At 50.8% G+C, this 19,054-nt stretch overlaps 3 protein-coding genes across 6 annotated transcripts; 2 read left to right on the top strand and 1 right to left on the bottom strand.

Moving 5' to 3' along the window:
* The first annotated feature begins 1,147 nt into the window (after window positions 1-1,147).
* Window positions 1,148-6,688, top strand: LOC109753277 (FT-interacting protein 3). Its single transcript, XM_020312189.4, has 2 exons — window positions 1,148-1,480; window positions 3,471-6,688. Exon 2 carries the CDS (start codon window positions 3,494-3,496, stop codon window positions 6,563-6,565), a length of 3,072 nt encoding a protein of 1,023 aa, XP_020167778.1. The 5' UTR covers window positions 1,148-1,480; window positions 3,471-3,493; the 3' UTR covers window positions 6,566-6,688.
* A 1,019-nt stretch (window positions 6,689-7,707) lies between these two features.
* On the bottom strand, window positions 7,708-15,564 carry LOC109753279 (uncharacterized). Of its 4 annotated transcripts, none has more exons than XR_002230436.4 (6): window positions 15,247-15,564; window positions 15,077-15,143; window positions 14,781-14,829; window positions 14,393-14,437; window positions 14,147-14,238; window positions 7,708-8,048 (listed from the first exon to the last, which is right to left on the bottom strand). XR_002230436.4 is itself a non-coding variant. In XM_020312192.4 (6 exons), the coding sequence occupies exons 1-5, from the start codon at window positions 15,478-15,480 to the stop codon at window positions 14,176-14,178; spliced, it is 462 nt and encodes a 153-aa protein (XP_020167781.1). In that variant the 5' UTR covers window positions 15,481-15,563; the 3' UTR covers window positions 7,708-8,048; window positions 14,147-14,175. The 4 variants fall into 4 exon arrangements, 2 of the variants coding, with proteins under 2 accessions (XP_020167781.1, XP_020167780.1); XR_002230435.4 differs by having other exon boundaries at window positions 7,708-8,040; window positions 15,247-15,563; XM_020312192.4 differs by having other exon boundaries at window positions 14,147-14,242; window positions 15,247-15,563.
* LOC141040929 (uncharacterized) lies at window positions 12,792-13,459 on the top strand. The gene is made up of 3 exons (XM_073507042.1): window positions 12,792-13,185; window positions 13,250-13,356; window positions 13,454-13,459. Exons 1-3 carry the CDS (start codon window positions 12,792-12,794, stop codon window positions 13,457-13,459), a joined length of 507 nt encoding a protein of 168 aa, XP_073363143.1.
* Window positions 15,565-19,054: the final 3,490 nt, after the last annotated feature.

Below are 19,054 nucleotides of genomic sequence, written 5' to 3'. Positions count from 1 at the left end.
CTCACATGAAAATTATCTTTCTCTTTATGCCTAACAAACATGGTAGCCAGCTCTTCATCATTACTAACTGTCACCCATTCCTTTTCCCCATTATAGTATTTGTATACCACTTCATCAAGCAAACCCCAAGGATATTGGCTACAAATTACCTTCCCAAATTGTCTAAAACTCCAATTACTAGCCATTGGCAACCGATAATCGAAACCTCCTTGGTATTTCTTCTTATCCTTTGCATCGAACATGTACCGGTCCCTTCTAATCTGCACCAAGAAAGCAAACCGCAACTCCTTTCTAACCGACAAAAATCAGAGACGCAATCAGCACACTAATTGGGCAAACCTACTCGAATCGAGTGTTCAAATGCACAACTAAGCTCAATCTAAACAGGAGGCGAGACTTACCCCTCGGGAACCCAGTCGTGGACGCGGCGGATCTCCGGCCCGATGCTTGCCTCGCCAAATACTCCGGGGTCGCCGCTGCTCGCCATTTCGCCCTAGGGTTCTTCCTCCTAGTTCAAATAGCTCCAGCAGCCCCCCCACCTTTAAGCGCTCCGACCGGGCGCACGGAAGGAGGCCGCGCCGCGGGTCGAGCAGGTGGCGGGCGCCCCACCCGTGGCGTCGCAGGAAGGTGGCGGGCGTCGCAGGTAGCCGTGGAGCGTAGGCGCAGGACGGTAGCGGCGGAGCAGGCCGTGCAGCTGGTGGCGGGGCACGTGCTGGCCACGGCGCAGGTGGCGGCGGCGGCGGCGCAGGACAGCCGGCCGGCGGATGGGCAGAGTGAGCTAGAATCCTACGAATGATTTGGGGATTTAGTTGCACGGGCCTACATGTCAGCTCCGGACCCACGTCCACGCAGTCCCATGTGTAAGCTCCGGGCCCACAACCACTAACGCCGGCGGACGGAATGGACTCAAATATGGCCATTTGGCCTCGTCATAGTAACTGTGCATGGACTAGAGGCAAAACTGAGCACAATTCGCATCTGAGGGCAAAACTGAGCACACGGACACCACTGAGGGCAAAAGGATAATTAACCCTTCTTTGTAAGGTCTTTTGTGAATAATTAATAAAATAGCTGCATGCATTGCCCAGATGCAGAGGCCGGGGGTCTTTCTCCTTTTTAAAAAACACACACACAAAGAAGAAAAACTATGCGTTGGTCTTTTGCTGCCAATCTGTCTTTGACGGTTCACACGCTCCGTTTCCTCCCGTTCCACCCCAATTAAAACATCCGCTAATCCAACACGGCAACTGCACCCAACAACCACGCTACGCTACCCAGCAGCAGCAGCAGCAGGCCACAAGAAGCACAGCCAAACAATGTGTTTCCCGCACCCAACAACTTGACCCCCTCTTCCTCCCTCTCCCTCTCTGTGCGTGTTGACAAGTTGTCCGCAGCGAGCACGCTGGATAGTTCGGTCGCTCCTCTCTTCTTCTTCGAATCAAGGTCGAGCTGCATGCTGCCTGCCTGAGCAACATCAAAGGTCACTACTTGCTCCGTCTCTATATAATTTGCAAAGCTTTTGTCTCTCTCAGTTTCCTGTGGTGTCTTTGGCCATGATGGATGGATGATAGATAGTTCAAGTTTAGTCTGCTCCCTTCTCTTCTTCGCTAATTCTTTATTGGACTTGCTCAAGTTTGACTGCTCATGAGTTTTGGTCGCCATGTCTGGATCCAAAACTTGAGAGTCCCATTTCTACTGTTATTATTGTGTGAGGCATGGTTGTTTAGGGATGAGAAACCATCTGGGTTGCGGATTCACCATCACAACTGGTTTACCACCTATTTGTTACTAGTATAGTCCTATAGATAGATAGAAGCTTGTCCCTAATGTTCTTGTGAAAATCACGCACTATAAACAGGCTATCGTGGGGAAACTAAAAAATTCTACGTAAGTGCAAAAGGAGTCCAAGTTCTTCTTGTTCCAATTTGCGGCCCTTGAAAAAGCTACATATGATTTTTGGTCTTCTCAATCTAGATCTACTCCCTCGTCTGGCATGCTGCTTGTAGTAGTAGTAGCAATTAATGATCTGTTTAATGAAGTTGCCGAATTCTCCGGTGATACCAATGGATTTGGTGGTACTTATTGCCTGATTCTGATATCCGTTGGACTCGACATCATGGACAACTTCCCCAAGCTCTCAATGGCCATATCTCATAGCCAAGCCCCATCACCTGCCTACCTTTTGGTCCATGATGTACCCACATCCCATAAGTGTTCAATTGAATAATTCAGTTGCTACTTTTCTGACGTGTGACTTGTGCTGCTTCATTTTTGCCTTGGTGCCATCACCTATTCTTGCTGAGTTTGCGTCTTCCAAGCAAACAAACCTTGTGCCTTTTTTATATAAAAAAATATTGCATCTGTTAGGTTCTAAAACTCGATAACCCTCATAGGCATAGTAGTCACTTTTTTTTCTCGAAACGAGGGGAACACCCTCGGCCTCTGCATCGAGTGATGCACAGAGTCATAGGCATAGTAGTCACTATAGGACCTAACCCGTTCCATGTCTGCATACCCCTTTTCTTTTGGTGCTGTTGATTTGCAATCCTGTGTGATTGCAGTGGACGTCTCAATCAGAAAGGAAGCGGCCGGTGGCCTCTCGCTATCCCCGCACACATGTCTGGTCTACCACCAATTGCTGCTCATGGCCACACCTTGCTTGTATCACCACATTATTCTTATCCATGCAATTGTCTGGATTTTTTGAATTTAAAAATCTGTGATTAGGTCTACCTCCTCACATGTCATCACCATTTTGCATTGCCTGGGAAAGGAACACTTGATGGGTAAATGATTGCCCCAGTTACAAGCTCCAAAGACTTGAAGCACAATACAATACACCAATCACACACAATAGAGGCAGGAATCGGAAGCTATGTACCAAATGGGATCTGCAGAAATCAAAAACACTTTCCTTGTTTATACTTTGTGTTGTTGTCAACACTTTCTAGTAAACTTTTAGTGCCCGATATGCTTGTCACGTCCAGCATATTCATGATACCAATCTTTGGTTCCTTGGGACAAAGTATTCATGGGCATCACCACGAGTATTTCCTTTTCAACTTTCAGTGTCTGATATCTTCAAACAGACCACGGATTCCTGCTAGTACCAATATTTGATTTGATTCGATTCGATTCCTCGGGGCCAAGTATTTTTGGCGAGACCAGTTATTGCAACTTTTAGTACTAAATACGCTACCTGATACTCCTATATGATTCCGTGGATTCCTATACTACTAATAGTAGCAAAGTTGATTCCTTGGTAGATGGGCCAAATTAAAAAAACTTGTCGGCATAGACAATAAAGAATATTTCTCCAACCAACTACTTCCAGCTTGCACAACTTTCTTCCTTAATGCCATGTGCATTTTCTCCCTTGCTGCAACCTACAGTGGTCCAACTGGCAGTTACAATCTGCTCAAGTTTTGCACTGACATATTTCTAAATACATATGCCGCTTCTTATTTCAGAATATCAGTGGTGGCGCGCCATCATGATGAACAATCTAAAGCTTGGCGTTGAGGTTGTCAGTGCTCATGACCTCCTCCCTAAGGAGCAGGGCACAGCCAATGCCTTTGTAGAGGTTGAATTTGATGGCCAGAAGTTTCGCACGGCCATCAAAGACAGCGACATCAACCCTGTCTGGAACGAGCAGTTCTTCTTCAACATATCAGATCCATCTCGCCTCCAAGAGAAAGAGCTCGAGGCGTATGTGTACCATGCAAACCGCGCCAGCAACAACAAGACTTGCCTCGGCAAGGTTCGCATCTCCGGCACATCCTTTGTCAGCCAAGCTGATGCTGCGCCCCTGCATTATCCCCTGGAGAAGCGCACCATCTTATCACGTGCACGTGGTGAGCTTGGCCTCAGAGTTTTCCTTACAAATGATCCGTCTGTGAGGGTGTCTGCTCCAGGTCAGGATTTTGATTTCGCAAGCACGCCCACCACTGCCCAAGAGCAGGCTGTCGCCAATGCTATCCCAAATCCTTTCCAAGACACCAGGATAAATCAAGTCAGACAATTCCAACACTTGCCACGGGAACAGCAGCAGCGTCCACCACCCATGGCCGGACAGCAATACTACGCACAAGGTCAGGGTTCATATGGAGAGCAGCAACAGAGAAGCTACTCTGCTGCAGGGATGAAAACTGAAGCCCCTCAGGTAGCAAGGATGTATTCCGCAGGTCCACAGCAGCCTGTAGACTTTCAGCTCAAGGAGACAAGCCCAACGCTTGGTGGTGGACGTATTATTCACGGCCGGGTGATGCCTGGTGAGAAGGCTGGGGCATATGACCTTGTCGAGAAGATGCAAATCCTCTTTGTGCGTGTCGTCAAGGCCCGTGAACTGCCCCACATGGACCTCACTGGGAGTCTTGACCCTTATGTTGAGGTGCACCTTGGCAACTACAAAATGAAAACAAAGTTCTTTGAGAAGAACCAGAGGCCTGAGTGGGATGAGGTGTTTGCCTTCCCTAAAGAAGTAGTGCAGTCATCGACACTTGAAGTTGTTGTCAAGGACAAGGACATCCTTCGGGATGACTATGTCGGTCGGGTGATGCTTGACCTGAATGAGGTACCTGTAAGGGTCCCTCCTGACAGCCCATTGGCGCCAGAGTGGTATCGCCTTATGGGCAAGGATGGGATGAGGGACAGAGGGGAGTTGATGCTTGCAGTCTGGTACGGAACCCAAGCAGATGAATGCTTCCCAAGTGCCATTCATGCAGGAACAACACCAATAGATTCCCATCTTCACAACTATATCCGTGGAAAGGTCTACCCTACACCGAGAATGTGGTACGTCAGGGTCAATGTAATTGAGGCACAGGATATATTCACAATGGAACACCACCACATACCTGATGTGTTTGTAAAGGTGAGGCTGGGTCACCAACTACTGAAGACAAGGCAAGTTCGCTCACCAACCAAGAACTTCATGTGGAATGAAGAAATGATGTTTGTCGCAGCAGAGCCTTTTGAGGATGACTTGATCATACAAATAGAAAATCGTGTTGCACAGAACAAAGATGAGGTGATTGGTGAAACTATGATACCTCTCGCAAGGATTCAAAAGAGGGCTGACCACAAGGCAGTAGTACGTCCATTGTGGTTCGATCTCAGAAGGCCAGGACTGATTGATGTGAACCAGCTAAAGGAAGACAAATTCTACGCAAAGGTGAACCTTCGTATTTGCCTTGAAGGTGGTTATCATGTGCTTGATGAGTCAACACAGTATTGTAGCGATCTCCGGCCAACAATGAAGCAGTTGTGGAAGCCACCAATTGGGTTGCTTGAAGTTGGGATTCTAAGTGCAAATGGCCTCAACCCAACAAAGACCAGGCAAGAAAGGGGGTCATGTGATCCATATTGTGTTGCCAAGTATGGTCATAAATGGGTGCGGACACGCACAATTGTTGACAACTTGAACCCTCGGTTCAATGAGCAGTATACATGGGATGTCTTTGACCATGGAACAGTACTCACCATTGGTCTATTTGACAACTGCCACATAGGGGGAGACAACAACAATCACAGCCACAGCCACAACCAGAGTCATAGCCACAGCAGCAGTTCCCCCAGTCATATGGATAAACCCATTGGGAAAGTCCGAATCAGGATCTCAACCCTTGAGACTAGGCGGGTGTACACGCACACATATCCACTGCTTGTCCTCCACCCATCAGGTGTTAAAAAGATGGGTGAAATCCACCTTGCTATCAGGTTCTCAGTCACATCCCTGCTCAATGTGTTCCTTACATACTCACGTCCTCTCTTGCCCAAGATGCACTACGCCCAGCCACTATCAATAGTCCAGCAGGAAATGCTACGCCACCAGGCTGTGCAGCTTGTTGCACAGCGCCTGGGGCGCATGGAACCACCAGTTCGCAGGGAAGTTGTTGAGTTCATGTCAGACGCACGCTCTCACCTGTGGAGCATGCGACGAAGCAAAGCAAACTTCTTCCGTCTGATGCAAGTCTTCTCTGGATTCATTGCTGCAGGGAAGTGGTTTGGTGACGTTTGCCAGTGGAAAAACCCAGTCACCACAGTCTTGGTCCATGTACTCTTCATCATGCTCGTCTTCTATCCAGACCTTATCCTTCCGACGATCTTCCTCTACATGTTCTTGATTGGGTTGTGGAATTATCGGTTCCGGCCACGTGTCCCACCACATATGAACACAAGGATATCTTATGCGGATGTTGCGCATCCAGACGAGCTTGATGAGGAATTTGACACGTTCCCAACCTCGAAGAGCGCTGACCTGATTAGGATGAGGTATGACAGGCTACGACACGTTGCAGGCAGGATACAGACAGTTGTTGGCGACATCGCAACTCAGGGTGAGAGATTGCAGTCACTGCTGAGCTGGAGGGACCCAAGAGCAACAGCTATGTTCTTATTATTTTGCCTGTTCACTGCAATTATACTGTATATTACACCATTTCAAGTGATTGCGCTCTGCCTTGGGTTCTTCTGGATGAGGCACCCACGGTTTCGCCACAAGGTGCCCGCAGCGCCAGTAAACTTCTTCAGGAGGCTACCTGCAAAGACAGACTCATTGCTGTAAAGGTCCTTGGACATGAGCTACCAATGTTATGTCACAGTTCTTTGTATCTATTTACTATGTAATACTGTTGTACAATGGCATTGGGTAATAATATCTATTGTTGTACCATGTGAGAGAGCAAAATAAGTCGAGTTGATAATTTTGTGGTTAAAAGTTAGGAGATTAAGACTTTAAAGTTATACCGTACAAATTGTTTATAATATGTTTGTAACTTTGGATCCATAAGAGTTTGTACAACCAAGTCAAGCTTGTTGCCCTCAAGCCAGTTCACTGTGATAGTTATAAGAGCATTACACGGCAATCATGAAACTGAAGCTTTTGAGATTCTCTGCATGTGAACATTCTTCTATGTTAAGTTCAACTAATTTTCCCTCCAAAAAAGAAAGTTAAATGAATTTACCACATCTGCTCACATACAATGTTTTATTGTGAACATGAGCATCAGAACTTTACCGTGTCTGAAAAATGTAACTCGTCGTGCATGTTGCAGCACAACTAGAGGCAGTTAACTGATAATTAATTCTTTGCGCTCATTAAAATAAGCAGCTTCACTCTCCTGGGATCTGAACAACACAGCGGACACTGACATCAACCATCAATTGTGAAGAAATGGAAACTCGTTCTCATAATTAACATTTATGAACACTTCAAGATTTATTCTGTGGAAAAACAAGGACAGATTAAAAATAGTGTGTCAATCCTTTAAAATAGTTTGGAACAAACAGCAAATCGACAACCATCTGGGCCAATGGGGGCCCTATGCCCTTATACCATAAAGGACAACTGTACGTCCAGCGTACCCTTTCAAGTAAGGACATTAAAACTTTGAACATAGCAGTACAAAGATAAGCATAAAGCGGCATAGGTAATGGAAACATCTGAAAACAATAAGTTTATCTTCAACACAAGTTGCATAGATCCACTGTGCAGGTGTGAAAAAAGTCATGAACTATCTCCAGCTTCACTTCATAACACACCTAGGCCTTCAATTATTGATATCATTCACTTAAATATGAGAATGGTTAAAATTGTTGGCAAAAATAAACGTTCAGAACTGATTATCATAGATAAGTTTATACAATCACAAGTGAGCACACTGAAATAAATCCAAGAGTAAGCAACATAAGTAAGATAAGCTAATGTTATAAAAATAAAGTATATTTATTGATCTTTCTTCCTCTTACAGAGAAAAACAACATTTGTGTCCATAGGTTGAATGACCCACTCTACAAACACAACCCGAGACACAGATATGCAAGCAGATAAAGGATGGAAGAGTTGCAAATAGTTATTTCTCAACAAATACAAATACACATAAGGAAGAACAATAAAGTCAAAGAGTTGGGAGAATTTTGTCATGTCGTGGAAGAGGAAAACTTCTCCGTTGCTTGTACACGCCACTTCAGATTTACAGTAGTTGGTTGCCTCTTCAAATGTGACAGCTAATTGGTGAATATAAATTTCATCAGAAGTTCCTGCAGCACTTAATTTGCAACCATAAGTACTGCACGCCATAGAGACGTTTCTTAATGATGTGAAAGTAAATATTCAAGGCATCCTAAATAAAGGCACTAGGCATATGCCGAGTCAAACTCATGAGGTCATATAAGAACCATCTGTTAACTACATTAAATGTTTGTTATGACCGGGGTAACTTATACCCGGAGGAGGCCCACTGGGTGCGTTTAGTTAGGGGCTTAGCCCAAAACTTATCTTATTTTTATTAGCATCGTGATTATATAAACAGCTGTAAAGACTCTTTTTAGAAATCAAGCAATAAGACAATTCTATTGCCCGGCTCCCTGAGGAGCCGGAACCCTAAACCCTAGCCGCCTCCTCCCTCGCGCACGACAGCGCCCAGCCGCCGCCGGCCGCGTGTTCGACCACGTCTAGCTCCCTCCTTCCCCTACAACCTCCGGCCTAGACCCGGTTGCCATCATGTCTTCGCCGCCGCCCACCCCATCCCTCCCGCTGCTCACCGCCACCACCGCCCCGCTGCTCACCGCCACCACCGCCCCGCTGTCCATAACGGCCAGCGCGCCTCAGGCGCCGGTGCCCGTCACCACCGCCGCACCGATCGCCGCCGTTTTCTCTCCGGAGGAGGTCACCGGCGCAATCCACGATCTTGCCACCGCAGTTCAGGGCATCCGCCTATACCTGGCGGGCCCCTACGGGCCACCGCCGCCGCCACCGGGCCCCTTCTCCTACCCTGGCAGCCGCCGCTCCCGGGGGCCTCCGCAGTGCTGGTCGGGCCGCTGCAGCCCCAGCTGCAGCTGCAGCCACCCCCCACCACCACCCCACTATGGCCGGCGTGGCCGTCCCCGGCCACCGCGGTTTCCGCCGCGTCCGGCGCCCCCACGCAGCTGCAGCTGCAGGCGCCACCGCCGCCCACCGGGTCGGCTACGACCGCGCCGGCGGGCGTTCCGATCCAGCAGGTTCGGTTCCCGCCCTCGCCGTCCCAGCTTCCGGCCTGGTTGGCCGGGTCGTCACCGCTGCCTGTCTATACTATGGCCGGGGAACAGCCGGCGCCTACCCGGCCGTACGGCGGGCCACCATTTCACGGGGGACCCCCTGTGCACACCGGGCCGGCGCCATCTTCTTCGTTGCTTCGTACCGCCGAGCCGTACGCTCACGGCGGTCATGCTCAGACACCGCCGCGCTTCACCAAGCTTGACTTCGCCACCTATGACGGCACCGAGGACCCCCTCAACTGGCTCAACCAGTGTGAGCAATTCTTCCCGGGGCAACGCACGCTCGCGTCGGACCGCACCTGGCTCGCCTCTTATCACCTACGGGGCGCCGCACAGACGTGGTACTACGCCCTCGAGCAGGACGAGGGCGGCATGCCCCCATGGGAGCGCTTTCGCGAGCTATGCCCCCTTCGCTTCGGGCCGCCGATACGCGGGAGCCGGCTGGCGGAACTCGGCCGCCTCCCCTTCACCTCCATGGTGCAGGACTTCGCCGACCATTTCCAGGATCTGGCGTGCCACACGCCGGGCGTGACGGCTCAGCAGCGCGCCGAGCTCTTCGTCGGCGGTCTGCCGGATCACATCTGCGTGGACATGGAGCTTCGGGGACCCCAGGACCTCCAGACGGCCATGTACTACGCCCGCGCCTTCGAGCGTCGCGCGCAGGCCTTGCAGCAGGCGGCACCGACCCGGGGTGGCCGACAGCCCGCCAGGCCACCCCCGACACCACCTGTCCCGGGCCCGCCGCCCCCGACACCACCTGTCCCGGGGCGGCTGCTCCAGCGACTATCACTCCGGCCACGACGCGGCCCTTCCGCCGGCTCACTCCGACCGAGCAGCTCGAGCGACGTCGCCAGGGGCTTTGCTATAACTGCGATGAGCCCTACGTGCCGGGCAACGTCTGCCCGCGCATCTTCTACTTGGAGGCGGCCGACTACGTCGAGGACACACCCGCCGACGCGCTCGGCGAGTTGCCGCCACCAGCTACTGCGGAGGCCGCCCCCGCGCCCGCTCCGGCGACGGCGCTCGTGTTCTCGCTCCATGCGCTTGCCGACATCCGCGACGAGCGGACTATGCTCTTGCCGGTGATGATTCACGGCGAGCGCCTGGTGGCCCTCCTGGATACAGGCTCCACGCATAACTTCCTGCCCGAGGCTACCATGCGGCACTTAGCGCTCGGGCGGGGAGCAACTTGGGTCATGGTGGCTAACGACGACCGCCTCCGGTGCCATGGGCTGGCACGGAACGTGCCCATCACCATCGGCGACGAGCACTTCACTATCACGTGCGTCGGCATCGACTTGGGCTGCTTCGACTTCATCCTCGGCGTCGACTTCTTGCGGACCCTCGGTCCCATCCTCTGGGACTTCGACACCCTGACGATGACCTTCTGGCGCCTGGGTCGCCGCGTCCGGTGGGAGGGCGTGGGTGGCGCCTCACCAGCGACCCCGCAGCTGCAGCTGGCCGCGACCGCCGCCGAGCCCGAGCACCCACTATTGGATCACCTCCTGCAGCAGCACAGCGACCTCTTCGACGAGCCTTAGGCCTTCCGCCAGCCGGGTGTATGATCACCGCATTCATCTCCTACCGGGCACGGCGCCGGTTGCAGTGCGCCCCTATCGCTATCCCCAGCTGCAAAAGGACGAGCTGGAGCAGCAGTGCGCGCTCATGCTCGCCTTGGGCATCATCCCGATCTCCACGTCGCCGTTTTCGGCGCCGGTCCTCCTCGTCCGCAAGTCGGACGACACGTGGCGCTTCTGCATCGACTACCGCGCCCTTAATGCCCTGACACTCAAGGCCAAGTTTCCTATCCCGATGGTCGACAAGCTACATGGGGCACGCTTCTTCACCAAGCTCGACCTCCAATCGGGCTACCACCAGGTGCGGATGCACCCGGAGGATGTCGCCAAGACAGCATTTCGGACTCATCATGGCCACTTCAAGTTCTTGGTGATGCCTTTTGGCCTCTCCAACGCCCCAGCGACCTTCCAGGCTTTGATGAACGACGTCTTTCGCCCCTACTTGCGTCGGTTTGTGCTCGTTTTCTTTGATGACATTCTTATCTACAACGCCTTGTGGGCAGATCACCTTCAGCACATCGCCATCGTCTTCAACGAGCTTCGAGCGCACCATCTTCATCTTAAGCGCTCGAAGTGCTCGTTCAGGACGCCTTCAGTCGCCTACCTCGGCCACGTCATCTCGGCCGAGGGGGTTGCTATGGACGCCGACAAGGTGGAGGCCGTCGCGGCCTGGCCGACACCGCACTCACCGCGAGCTCTTCGCGGCTTCCTGGGCCTCGCGGGGTACTACCGGAAATTTATCCGGGAGTTCGGCCTCATCGCGTCCCCGCTCACGCGCCTGCTGCGTCGCGACGCCTTTGACTGGGATGCGGATGCGACAGCGGCGTTCGAGGCTCTCAAGGGGGCCCTCACGACGGGTCCCGTTCTCCAGATGCCTGACTTCGACCGCCCGTTCGTCGTGGACTGCGACGTCTCCGGTGTGGGGTTCGGCGCTGTCCTTCATCAGAGCGATGGACCGCTCGCGTTCTTCAGCAGGCCCTTCGTCGCGCGCCATCTTAAGCTCGCGGCCTATGAGAGGGAGCTCATTGGCTTGGTGCAGGCCGTGCGCCATTGGCGGCCCTATCTTTGGGGCCGGTCGTTCCGGATTCGCACGGATCACTACAGTCTCAAGTTCTTATTGGACCAGAGGCTGTCTACCGTGCCGCAGCACCAGTGGATCAGCAAGCTCTTTGGCTTCGACTTCACCGTCGAGTATCGTCCGGGCCGCCTTAACACCGTGGCCGACGCCCTGTCCCGCCGCGACGCCGACCGCGACGCAGCCGTCGGCGACTCAGAGGGGGCGACGCTATGCATCCGCTCGGGGCCCTCCTTTGCCCTCTGCCAACATCCGCAGGGCCACTGCGGACGCGCCGGAGGCCCAGCTCCTTCGACAGCGCCTGGATGCCGGCGACCTGGAGGAGCCGTGGCGCCTCGCGGATGGCTTGCTCCTGCATGGGCGCCGTCTCTTTGTGCCGGACCAAGGCGACCTCCGTCACCAGGTTCTGCTGCTGGCACACTCGGCCGGCCACGAGGGTGTGCAGAAGACCCTCCACCGTCTCCGCGCCAACTTCTACATCCCCGGTGATCGGGCCCTGGTCCGAGACCGGGTGCGATCTTGTGTGACGTGCCAGCGCAACAAGACGGAGACACTGCGACCGGCTGGTCTGCTACAGCCCTTGGAGGTGCCCTCTCAGGTCTGGGCTGATATCTCCATGGACTTCATCGAGGGCCTCCCCAAGGTGGGCGACAAGTCCGTCATCCTCACGGTGGTCGACCGCTTCTCCAAGTACGCGCACTTCATCGCGCTCGGCCATCCCTACACTGCCGCATCCGTGGCCCGTGCCTTCTTCGACGGCATCGTCCGCCTCCACGGGTTTCCCTCTTCGATCGTCAGCGACCGGGACCCGGTGTTCACGGGGCATGTCTGGCGCGATCTCTTCCGGATGGCGGGCGTGAAGCTTCGCCTGAGCATGGCCTTCCATCCTCAGACGGACGGCCAATCCGAGGTGGTCAATAAGGTGATTGCCATGTATTTGCGTTGTGTCACAGGTGATCGTCCTCGCGCTTGGGTGGACTGGCTCGCATGGGCGGAGTACTGCTACAACACCTCTTATCACTCCGCCCCGCGTGCCACGCCGTTCGAGGTGGTCTACGGCCGACGGCCCCCCCATCCTGCCGGTTGACCCCGAGACGGCTCGGATGGAGGCGGCGGGCGATCTTCTTCGCAGCCACGACGAGATGCTTGCGGAGGTGCGGCAACGCCTCATTCAGGCCCAGCAGCTGGCCAAGCACTACTACGACGGCCACCACCGCGAGGCGGAGTTCGCGGTGGGCGACTGGGTATGGCTGCGCCTTCTTCACCGCTCTACACAGTCTCTTGACCCGCGCGCGAAGCGCAAGCTGGGCCCTTGCTACGCCGGGCCATTTTCCGTGCTGGAGCGCATCGGGAAGGTGGCCTACCGCCTTCAGCTTCTGGCCGGTGCTCGCATCCACGACGTCTTCCATGTGGGGCTGCTACCGTGGGGAGCCACCGGCGGCCACGCCCGCGCTTCCTCCGGCCTCCGACGGGCGCCTCCATCCAGGACCAGTGAAGGTGTTGCAGGCCCAGCTACGTCGCGGGGTGTGGTACTTGTTGATCCAGTGGGACGGCCTTCCAGAGGAGGAGGCCACTTGGGAGCAGCGCGACGAGTTCCGCCAACACTACCCAGACTTCCAGCTCGAGGACGAGCTGTTTGCGCAGGCGGGGAGAGATGTTATGACCGGGGTAACTTATACCCGGAGGAGGCCCACTAGGCGCGTTTAGTTAGGGGCTTATCCCAAAAGTTATCTTATTTTTATTAGCATCGTGATTATATAAACAGCTGTAAAGACTTTTAGAAATCAAGCAATAAGACAATTCTATTGCCCGGCTCCCTGAGGAGCCGGAACCCTAAACCCTAGCTGCCTCCTGCCAACGCCGCCGCCTCCTCCCTCGCGCACGACGGCGCCCAGCCGCCGCCAGCCGCGTGTTCGACCACGTCCAGCTCCCTCCTTCCCCTACAACCTCCGGCCTAGACCCGGCAGAACCCTAGTTTCTACCAATGTTCATATATTTTCTATAAACTTGGTTAAAGTTCATAAGAGAATGACTTCAAAAAAATTCTTATATGCAGTATAATTTGGTAAGGAGGCCATTCTAGAGTATTAAGAACGTTCAATATTTTCCAAATAAGTTAATGGTGGCAAGAAGGTATCATCATGCATATGTGCAGTGACTCCATGCGCTCTACTCCCTCCGTTCCAAAATAGATGACTCAACTTTGTATTAACTTTGTACTAAAGTTAGTACAAAGTTGAGTCATATATTTTGAAACGGAGGGAGTAGATACTAAATCACACAAAATCTTGGAAAAATAATAATCAGTAATAGAATAATGAGAGGTTATCATTTTGCTCAAAAATATTGTTGTTTCTTTTTGGAAATATGCACTGAAGCACTTCCTCTTGCATATCTGTACATGTTAGACAAAAAACTAAAAGCAAGTGAGCCAAAAACGTATGTAAGTGGTAGTTACCTTGTAGAAGCTACTGATAGATGCATGAACTACGGGAGGTGGAGCAGCCGATCAACAGCCAAATCTAGTGAATCAACGATCTTCCGCATAATCTTTCTTCCAGGAATTAAGATACAACATAGTTCCAAGAGGAGCAATGCAAAGATGTCATGAAACTAAATAATTTAATCATATTAAAATGACCTTTCACCAGTTGTACAACACGGAGGCAGAACTATATATTATCAGCAACTAACAAAAGGATACAGCTGCATACTTAGGCTTTCCAAGCCTCGCATTTCCTCATTTAACCTGCAACATACATCATATTATGCTCCAGAAAGCAGTTGCAAGAGACACAAAATGAACTGAAACAATACAAATGCATAGAAACAGCAGACGATTTTGGAAAGAACAAAATACATCCGTTGTCTAAGAAGCTTTTACTGCTCTATGGAACTGCAACATTTTGATGTGATGAAAGGAATTCCTGAAAGCAAACTTGATTTTGAGCCAATATCAGTAGTATAAGTACATGATTTATCCGAATTTGTAATTCAAGGGGGAAATATCTCTCTCAAATTTAGTTATGAAACACATAGCTACAAGTAGCACGGCGGAGTGGAAGACAAAGAAACTAGTTCAAAGTAATCACCTCAGGCATGAATGGATGTACTTATTGCCTCTGGAAGACGCTTCAAGTGCTGCAAGTACACAGTAATAATATAAAACTCGCAATATGGTTGACTAATCTGTGTGTGGTGTTTGTGCTCTACTATTACAACAGACTAACAATTGTCAATTAACAAAAAAAAAATTGCAAATGCTATAGTCCCAGTTACATAATAAGTATACAAAAAGGGTGCGACCCTTGAACGCACAATTTCAGATATTCAGATGCAGAGGAGGACACATACTCCAGGAGCTTAGTAGATGTGGAAACATCCTCACCTGACTCCTGGAGGCGGCCTACAACTTCGCCCAAGCACTCCATGTTATCGGCTGACGTCGAGGTAACCTTGTCGTGTGTCAAAGCAGCCGAATTAGGCGCTCGGCGAACTGTAATAATTACTGTAATAGAAGAAACTTGGAAATTTCGCGGCTGTGGTTAGTACGAGTACGTTGGAAAGTGTGATGCGGAGGGAGGCGAATAGGGAGGCGTAGCTCTCGGCGATGGCGGCGGCGTCTCGCTCCACTGCCTCCATCGCCGCCGCCACCTCCCTTGCCCCGGGAGACGTCACCGTGGTCGCGGGGGCAGCCGCGCCGGTGGAGGAGAAGCGCGCTGGCGAGGGATCCTCTTGTGAGGCTTCCTCTGGCGCCGGGGGGTTGAGCGAGGAGGCGGCGTCGGCTTCCATCTGGTTGCCCGATCGGGAATTTTCTGTCGAGTGGAACAGGAACGACGTAACAGGGACGAGAAGGTAAGACGGCAGGTGAGGCCGGGCGTGTTTTCTTTTTTTTCTTTTATAGTTCTTTCACGAAAGTCTCGACTAGGTTCGAATTCTTTCAAAGTGCATACCTGAGTTCTAAATCTTTTTAAGTTGTTTGTTTAAGGTCCTAATCTTGTCTCATCCTCGCTGACTATTTTGCGTGGCACTTTGACTAGGGCCACGTCGATACCAAGGCCCAGGCGGGAGTTTTCTCGAGGCTGGTAGTTGGAGATTTATGTAATCTGGCCCCTGAAATATCTCTTCTTCGCATTCCTCTGTCCCTAGGTCTTCTCCCTCTCACTTTTTTCGTTCTGCAGCCACTTCGGCGCCATGTCTGCCGCCACTAGCTCCTCTGCGGTCAAGCGCCACGCGAGAAAGTTGTTTGCTCCATCCATGGCCTTGGCCGCGCAACCGCCGTCGGGATGCTGTCGTTGGTATTGTGCCCTTGCTGCAGATTCCGGTCAACCATCTGCCTAGTTTCTAAATACGATGCAAATATTGAAGGGTTTTGTACAAATACCCTAATCACCGTGTAAGATTCATGTTTGTCCTTTATTTTTTTGCATATGGAATGCATTCCTCTGTTTCTCATCTAATTGATTTTGGGCGATAAGTTGAACCAAATCCTTGCCAGCACTACTACTAGGAAGATGGGTCAGATGACTACATGGATTTCTTGGTCGGGAATGGGCACATTACTCCTGTAATTGGCAGTGCTTATTCAATGATGTCAATGGTAACGAATAAACAAATGGGAAAGAAGAGTGTGCGGCAATGAAGTAGAACAGTACTGGTTGTGTGGTGATGGCACATGTAATGAAGAAGATGGATGGGCTGATATTTCTTTGTAGGAGTATTTTCAATGCACAAGTGTTCATGATTGCTATCATGGTGTTTATAGTTCTTAAGAAATGAGAATGCAGTTATGTAGTTGGTTAGAAATGAGAAATCAATGCTGGTTTGATATATGCCAGGGATGTATGACAAGTATTTTAGTAATGGAAATCAATGAAATGTCAGCAGTGCACTAATTGGCAGAGATTTGTTTGTTTTTCAAAAAAATTGACAGCATTTTGTTGGTTTTTCAGAAAAATGGCAGCATTTTGTTTGTTTTCATACATTTGGCAGCATTTTGCTTGTTTACCAGAACTTTGGCAACATGTTGTTCATAAATGTGCAAGCATCACTGACCAACAATGCAACGAGAAATTGCACTAATTGGGGAACTTGAAAGAAGTCTTGAACTTAGCCACATCAGTCATAAGGTCTTAAGGTGCAAATCTTACATAGTTCATGATTTGCGACATCATAAGGTAACTACATAATTAGCATAACCCTTTCATGGTTTGTGTGAGACCTATAGCAACAAGACAGCATTAGGTTTCAGTACAAACCATGTACTATCCTAATAAGAGAAGAGCAACATGCTTATGCCAAAATATGTCCACCGTTTGCTTTTGTCCAAAATATATCCAGAAAGAAACACTTCACTTCACTGGATTGTGTCAACTTCACTTCTTAGCCTTTGTTGGGCTTGTTTTCCTTGGCTTTTGTCACTTTCTTCCTTCTCTTCAAGCCAAGTGTTGTTGTAGTTTGCACTCTTCGAGGGGGCAGGGTATCTCTATAGGTTGCAATGAACTGGCTATCTGGCAGAGGAGCCGGCAATGTAGCCTGTGATTGATGTGTAGCTATAGCCTATAAATAAAGCATGTCCAACACTTAGTAATTACCAAGAAAGTCATAACATGAAAGCACATAGTGCAAGAAAGTAATCAGCACTACAACACTCACCTGGTCTTGTAGAATTTGGGTGACAGTAGAGGAAGCAAGATCATAAGCAATTGAAGGCGAAACCAAACTGGATGCACTTTTTCCAAGTTGTGGACATGACTTTTTCTGCACAATATGCATTACAATGTAAAAATGCATAAATTTTGAAAGAATGTAAATATACAGAAATGTAAATATGCATTACAAAACACCTTGCAACTAGGCCTTTTTATTGGCAGTTTCTTTCTCTAGCTAGGTTCAGTTGCACTTTCAGGAAGAACAATCTGAATAGGTTCCAGTTCATCTCCATTATTTTGCTTCAGTGCAATCCTTCTTGCTTTGCTAGCTTGCATCTAGAAGCATATTGTAGTCCAATTAAACAAGCTTGGCAAAGTTCTTTAAAGACATCTTTTCATCTACTCTGAATGTCTCCAAATACCTTCCAGCCAGATATCTTGCTGTGAATTGCTTCAGTTCCCACTATCTTTCACATGTATGTTGTCCCACATACTTCTTCACAACCCAAGTGACGGTGTCCTAGATAAGGGGGTACTAACCCAGACGGCCCATTCTCCTCGGGTTGGGCCGGCAAGCCTTAGTTCGTGATCAAGATGGACTCCAGAAGCCTTACGCAGGAGGCGTGATCAAGACTGCCACCCCCGAAGACTTGATGTATACTCCAAGATCTCTGTCGCCACCTAGCTCCTAGTTACCGACCTTGTAACCCTAGATACCCTCCTTGACGTGTATATAAGCCATAGGGTTTAGCCCGTAGAGGGGACATTAACACGAAAGCATTCACCTGGCCCTAGAGTTAGACCACACATTATGATCTCGAGGTAGATCAACTCTGTACTTGATACATCTTCATCAATATAAACAAGAGCAGGACGTAGGGTTTTACCTCCATCAAGAGGGCCCGAACCTGGGTAAACACCTTCTCCTTCGTTCATGTTACCCTCGATCCGAGATCCACAGCTCGGGACCCCCTACCCCGAGGTCTGCCGGTTTTGACACCGACACTAGCGCTTTCATTGGGAGTTCCGCTATGCGACCGACGAAGAGATCGATGGGATCGCCAATCAACGGCCTCGAACTAGAAGGGCTCACTCGCGCGCCCAAAGCTTCGGTCACTGAAACGCCTCCACGTAAAGTCGATGCGGAATATGACACTTCTCCGGTCCCGACGGGGAAATCCCCCAAGGACGAGGGGCTGAGATACTTCCTGGAAAGTGAGTCGGACGGTGGCCTGCCGGAGATAGCCAAGGAGGCCGACCTCCAGGCCAGTTCGGCCCACCCGATGACCATAAATTTGACATCGGATGAGAAGAACAGGGTCTCAAACCCGCGATCTTTTGAGATCGCAACTCATCTGTTAACCTCCCACACAGAGTATCGCCTGACAACTTCGGCCCACCCGACATCTGTGATCTGGCCTACGTGCAACAACTCCCTAACGAATCGATCAAGCAGTACTGGACTAGATTCGCATCTTTCAAAGACAAGATATCAGATTATCCGGACTCTGACATAATCATTGCTTTCTAGCGCGAGGTCCACATCACGCTCTCTGAGCTGCTCTCTGGCGCCCTCGTCCCCGGCGAGTTCGTTGCCTACCTGGGCCGCAAGATCGGGTTCGACGAGCCCCCACGGCATAGCAATAAATTGCATGCAGTAAATGAGCCATGGGAAGAGGAAACTTCCTTTACATGCACGACGCAACCGACAGCGT

The sequence above is a fragment of the Aegilops tauschii genome, chromosome 2 (genome assembly GCF_002575655.3).
Source record: "Aegilops tauschii subsp. strangulata cultivar AL8/78 chromosome 2, Aet v6.0, whole genome shotgun sequence".
Classification (NCBI taxonomy): Eukaryota; Viridiplantae; Streptophyta; class Magnoliopsida; order Poales; family Poaceae; genus Aegilops; species Aegilops tauschii.
The sequence above is the reverse complement of the archived record's forward strand: the minus strand, read 5'-3'. Positions and strand labels throughout refer to the sequence as shown.

Excerpts from the sequence above, each read along its gene's own strand:
- LOC109753279 (XM_020312192.4), bottom strand. The coding sequence starts at position 15,480 with ATGGAAGCCGACGCCGCCTCCTCGCTCAACCCCCCGGCGCCAGAGGAA. Across the intron at positions 14,438-14,780 it reads TACATCCATTCATGCCTGAG|GTTAAATGAGGAAATGCGAG; the intron begins GTGATTACTTTG and ends TGTATGTTGCAG. Across the intron at positions 14,243-14,392 it reads GAAAGCCTAAGTATGCAGCT|AAAGATTATGCGGAAGATCG; the intron begins GTATCCTTTTGT and ends AATTCCTGGAAG.
- LOC109753277 (XM_020312189.4), top strand. The coding sequence starts at position 3,494 with ATGATGAACAATCTAAAGCTTGGCGTTGAGGTTGTCAGTGCTCATGAC.
- LOC141040929 (XM_073507042.1), top strand. The coding sequence starts at position 12,792 with ATGGAGGCGGCGGGCGATCTTCTTCGCAGCCACGACGAGATGCTTGCG. Across the intron at positions 13,186-13,249 it reads TCCATCCAGGACCAGTGAAG|AGGAGGAGGCCACTTGGGAG; the intron begins GTGTTGCAGGCC and ends ACGGCCTTCCAG.